A 6000-nucleotide genomic window follows, 5' to 3' on the forward strand; every position below is an offset into this window, starting at 1 on the left:
CATTGGAATCAATATGGACCAGCATTCCTGTAGAATGCTTTCGAACACCTTGTAGAGTCCATGCCCTGGCAAATTGAGTCTGTTCTGAGGTTAAAAAGAGGTGCAACTCAATATTAGGAAGGTGTTATATACTGTACTATAATGATTAGTGTGTCATCTAATCCTCCCTCTCTTCTTTCCTTCATCCCTCTCTAGGTTGTGATGAGTCAGAGGTTGGGAGGAAGTCTGAGAAGGAAAGTCAGTGAGACAGAGACTCAGCTCCTGGCTCTCCATGAAGCTAAGCTAGCTGCCATCTCAGGTACCTGACTATAGAGATATCATACACCTCTACCTCTACATATGTCATACACCTCTACCTCTACATATATCATACACCTCTACCTCTACATATGTCATACACCTCTACCTCTACATATATCATACACCTCTACCTCTACATATGTCATACACCTCTACCTCTACATATATCATACACCTCTACCTCTACATATGTCATACACCTCTACCTCTACATATGTCATACACCTCTACCTCTACATATGTCATACACCTCTACCTCTACATATATCATACACCTCTACCTCTACATATGTCATACACCTCTACCTCTACATATATCATACACCTCTACCTCTACATATATCATACACCTCTACCTCTACATATATCATACACCTCTACCTCTACATATATCATACACCTCTACCTCTACATATGTCATACATCTCTACCTCTACATATATCATACACCTCTACCTCTACATATGTCATACACCTCTACCTCTACATATGTCATACACCTCTACCTCTACATATGTCATACACCTCTACCTCTACATATATCATACACCTCTACCTCTACATATGTCATACACCTCTACCTCTACATATATCATACACCTCTACCTCTACATATGTCATACACCTCTACCTCTACATATATCATACACCTCTACCTCTACATATATCATACACCTCTACCTCTACATATATCATACACATTTACATATGTCATACACCTCTACCTATATCATACACATTTACATATGTCGTACACCTCTACCTCTACAGATATCATATACTTATGCAGATATCTATATATACAGTTCCAGTCAAAGATTTGGACACACCTACTCATTCCAGGGTTTTTCTTTATTTTTACTATTTTCTACTGTCAGCGTTGCGTAACTGGTGGCAGGGAAGTCAAACGCAGGAGAGCAGAACTTGGTAAATAGCCGGAGCCGTTTAATGTACATACCAAAACACCTGGGCACAAAGCCCGTATGGCACCAGTCACATAAAGCACACGCACTACAATAAACAATTCCCGACAAGGACATGGGGGAAACAGAGGGAACATATACAACATGTAATTAGGGAGTTGAAACCAGGTGCGTGAAAACAAGACAAAACAAATGGAACATGAAAAATGGATCGGTGATGGCTAGAAGGCATGTGACGTCGACCGCCGAACAGCGCCCGAACAAGGAGAGGAACCGACTTTGGCAGAAGTCGTGACATCTACATTGTGTAATAATAGAGAAGACATCACAACTATGAAATAACACATATGGAATCATGTAGAAACCCAACAAGTAATGTTAAACACTATTATTGCACATAGTCCATGCAACTTATTATTTGACTTCTGAGCTTATTTAGTCTTGGCATGACAAAAGGGTTGAATACTTATTGACTCAAGATACTTAAGCTTTTCATTTTTTATTAATTTGTAAAAATGTGTAAAAACATATTTACAGTTTGACCTCATATTGTGTCTGGATGTGGGTACACAGACCAACTGCTGCCCCTCATGATGAGTTCAGATCGTTGTGGTCCCCACCCCTTCAAAGTTTCCCTGGTATACAGTATCATACACTACCATACACTACCATCCCCTCTAACAGATACACTCACTTCCTTACCGTACAGTACCATCCCCTCTAACAGATACACTCACTTCCTTACCATACAGTACCATCCCCTCTAACAGATACACTCACTTCCTTACCGTACAGTACCATCCCCTCTAACAGATACACTCACTTCCTTACCGTACAGTACCATCCCCTCTAACAGATACACTCACTTCCTTACCATACGCTACCATCCCTGTTGTAGGTAGTGACTTCATCATCATGCTGAGCTGAAGGTAGAGATGGGAGCTGTGTTGTCATGTTGTAGGTAGTGACTTCATCATCATGCTGAGCTGAAGGTAGAGATGAGAGCTGTGTTGTTGTAGGTAGTGACTTCATCATCATGCTGAGCTGAAGGTAGAGATGAGAGCTGTGTTATGTTGTAGGTAGTGACTTCATCATCATGCTGAGCTGAAGGTAGAGATGAGAGCTGTGTTGTTGTAGGTAGTGACTTCATCATCATGCTGAGCTGAAGGTAGAGATGAGAGCTGTGTTGTCATGTTGTAGGTAGTGACTTCATCATCATGCTGAGCTGAAGGTAGAGATGAGAGCTGTGTTGTCATGTTGTAGGTAGTGACTTCATCATCATGCTGAGCTGAAGGTAGAGATGAGAGCTGTGTTGTCATGTTGTAGGTAGTGACTTCATCATCATGCTGAGCTGAAGGTAGAGATGAGAGCTGTGTTGTAGGTAGTGACTTCATCATCATGCTGAGCTGAAGGTAGTAATGAGAGCTGTGTTGTTGTAGGTAGTGACTTCATCATCATGCTGAGCTGAAGGTAGAGATGAGAGCTGTGTTGTTGTAGGTAGTGACTTCATCATCATGCTGAGCTGAAGGTAGAGATGAGAGCTGTGTTGTTATGTTGTAGGTAGTGACTTCATCATCATGCTGAGCTGAAGGTAGAGATGAGAGCTGTGTTGTCATGTTGTAGGTAGTGACTTCATCATCATGCTGAGCTGAAGGTAGAGATGAGAGCTGTGTTGTCATGTTGTAGGTAGTGACTTCATCATCATGCTGAGCTGAAGGTAGAGATGAGAGCTGTGTTGTAGGTAGTGACTTCATCATCATGCTGAGCTGAAGGTAGAGATGAGAGCTGTGTTGTTGTAGGTAGTGACTTCATCATCATGCTGAGCTGAAGGTAGAGATGAGAGCTGTGTTGTCATGTTGTAGGTAGTGACTTCATCATCATGCTGAGCTGAAGGTAGAGATGAGAGCTGTGTTGTAGGTAGTGACTTCATCATCATGCTGAGCTGAAGGTAGAGATGAGAGCTGTGTTGTTGTAGGTAGTGACTTCATCATCATGCTGAGCTGAAGGTAGAGATGAGAGCTGTGTTGTAGGTAGTGACTTCATCATCATGCTGAGCTGAAGGTAGAGATGAGAGCTGTGTTGTTGTAGGTAGTGACTTCATCATCATGCTGAGCTGAAGGTAGAGATGAGAGCTGTGTTGTCATGTTGTAGGTAGTGACTTCATCATCATGCTGAGCTGAAGGTAGAGATGAGAGCTGTGTTGTAGGTAGTGACTTCATCATCATGCTGAGCTGAAGGTAGAGATGAGAGCTGTGTTGTTGTAGGTAGTGACTTCATCATCATGCTGAGCTGAAGGTAGAGATGAGAGCTGTGTTGTAGGTAGTGACTTCATCATCATACTGAGCTGAAGGTAGAGATGAGAGCTGTGTTGTTGTAGGTAGTGACTTCATCATCATGCTGAGCTGAAGGTAGAGATGAGAGCTGTGTTGTAGGTAGTGACTTCATCATCATGCTGAGCTGAAGGTAGAGATGAGAGCTGTGTTGTTGTAGGTAGTGACTTCATCATCATGCTGAGCTGAAGGTAGAGATGAGAGCTGTGTTGTTATGTTGTAGGTAGTGACTTCATCATCATGCTGAGCTGAAGGTAGAGATGAGAGCTGTGTTGTTGTAGGTAGTGACTTCATCATCATGCTGAGCTGAAGGTAGAGATGAGAGCTGTGTTGTCATGTTGTAGGTAGTGACTTCATCATCATGCTGAGCTGAAGGTAGAGATGAGAGCTGTGTTGTCATGTTGTAGGTAGTGACTTCATCATCATGCTGAGCTGAAGGTAGAGATGAGAGCTGTGTTGTAGGTAGTGACTTCATCATCATGCTGAGCTGAAGGTAGAGATGAGAGCTGTGTTGTAGGTAGTGACTTCATCATCATGCTGAGCTGAAGGTAGAGATGAGAGCTGTGTTGTTGTAGGTAGTGACTTCATCATCATGCTGAGCTGAAGGTGGAGATGAGAGCTGTGTTGTTGTAGGTAGTGACTTCATCATCATGCTGAGCTGAAGGTGGAGATGAGAGCTGTGTTGTTGTAGGTAGTGACTTCATCATCATGCTGAGCTGAAGGTAGAGATGAGAGCTGTGTTGTCATGTTGTAGGTAGTGACTTCATCATCATGCTGAGCTGAAGGTAGAGATGAGAGCTGTGTTGTAGGTAGTGACTTCATCATCATGCTGAGCTGAAGGTAGAGATGAGAGCTGTGTTGTCATGTTGTAGGTAGTGACTTCATCATCATGCTGAGCTGAAGGTAGAGATGAGAGCTGTGTTGTAGGTAGTGACTTCATCATCATGCTGAGCTGAAGGTAGAGATGAGAGCTGTGTTGTCATGTTGTAGGTAGTGACTTCATCATCATGCTGAGCTGAAGGTAGAGATGAGAGCTGTGTTGTAGGTAGTGACTTCATCATCATGCTGAGCTGAAGGTAGAGATGAGAGCTGTGTTGTTGTAGGTAGTGACTTCATCATCATGCTGAGCTGAAGGTAGAGATGAGAGCTGTGTTGTTATGTTGTAGGTAGTGACTTCATCATCATGCTGAGCTGAAGGTAGAGATGAGAGCTGTGTTGTTGTAGGTAGTGACTTCATCATCATGCTGAGCTGAAGGTAGAGATGAGAGCTGTGTTGTCATGTTGTAGGTAGTGACTTCATCATCATGCTGAGCTGAAGGTAGAGATGAGAGCTGTGTTGTCATGTTGTAGGTAGTGACTTCATCATCATGCTGAGCTGAAGGTAGAGATGAGAGCTGTGTTGTAGGTAGTGACTTCATCATCATGCTGAGCTGAAGGTAGAGATGAGAGCTGTGTTGTAGGTAGTGACTTCATCATCATGCTGAGCTGAAGGTAGAGATGAGAGCTGTGTTGTTGTAGGTAGTGACTTCATCATCATGCTGAGCTGAAGGTGGAGATGAGAGCTGTGTTGTTGTAGGTAGTGACTTCATCATCATGCTGAGCTGAAGGTGGAGATGAGAGCTGTGTTGTTGTAGGTAGTGACTTCATCATCATGCTGAGCTGAAGATAGAGATGAGAGCTGTGTTGTGTTTTGTTACACAGTGTGTTTTTATGTTGTAGGTAATGCCTTCAGCAGTGCTAAGGAGCTGAAGGCAGAGATGAGAGCAGTCTACAGAGAAAGAGACAGGCTGGAGCTGCTAGTGAAGAGACTCCACAGCCTGAGTTTTGGCAACAGCCAGGATCTGGCCAAGATGAAGACACAACAACAACAGCTGAAACTGGAGCTGGAGGACAGACAGGCCCAACATGGTGAGTAGAGGAGGCCAGGAGGGTGGTGGTTGGTGGGGTAGAACCCAGCGGAGCCTCTCTGGGATGGGAGACCAGGGACTCTCTGAGGGCAGAGTAGATAGGGGAGGACTGAGGGCAGAGTAGATAGGGGAGGACTGAGGGCAGAGTAGATAGGGGAGGACTGAGGGCAGAGTAGATAGGGGAGGACTGAGGGCAGAGTAGATAGGGGAGGACTGAGGGCAGAGTAGATAGGGGAGGACTGAGGGCAGAGTAGATGGGGGAGGACTGAGGGCAGAGTAGATGGGGGAGGACTGAGGGCAGAGTAGATGGGGGAGGACTGAGGGCAGAGTAGATGGGGGAGGACTGAGGGCAGAGTAGATGGGGGAGGACTGAGGGCAGAGTAGATGGGGGAGGACTGAGGGCAGAGTAGATGGGGGAGGACTGAGGGCAGAGTAGATGGGGGAGGACTGAGGGCAGAGTAGATGGGGGAGGACTGAGGGCAGAGTAGATGGGGGAGGACTGAGGGCAGAGTAGATGGGGGAGGACTGAGGGCAGAGTAG

General features: G+C 44.8%; 1 protein-coding gene across 5 annotated transcripts in view; it reads left to right on the forward strand.

Annotated features, from left to right (window-relative positions):
* Positions 1 to 6000, forward strand: part of disc1 (DISC1 scaffold protein) — a 107519-nt gene that overhangs the window by 76025 nt on the left and 25494 nt on the right. For all 5 annotated transcript variants that reach the window (XR_011676056.1, XM_071409287.1, XM_071409289.1 and 2 more), the window contains 2 exons: positions 196 to 298; positions 5273 to 5461. Coding sequence is in view for 4 of the 5 variants with exons in the window: in XM_071409287.1 (XP_071265388.1) it covers positions 196 to 298; positions 5273 to 5461 (292 nt within the window). In the remaining variant the exon portion in view is untranslated. The remainder of the gene's footprint in view (positions 1 to 195; positions 299 to 5272; positions 5462 to 6000) is intronic.

This window comes from Salvelinus alpinus, chromosome 7 (genome assembly GCF_045679555.1).
Source record: "Salvelinus alpinus chromosome 7, SLU_Salpinus.1, whole genome shotgun sequence".
NCBI classification, from domain to species: Eukaryota; Metazoa; Chordata; class Actinopteri; order Salmoniformes; family Salmonidae; genus Salvelinus; species Salvelinus alpinus.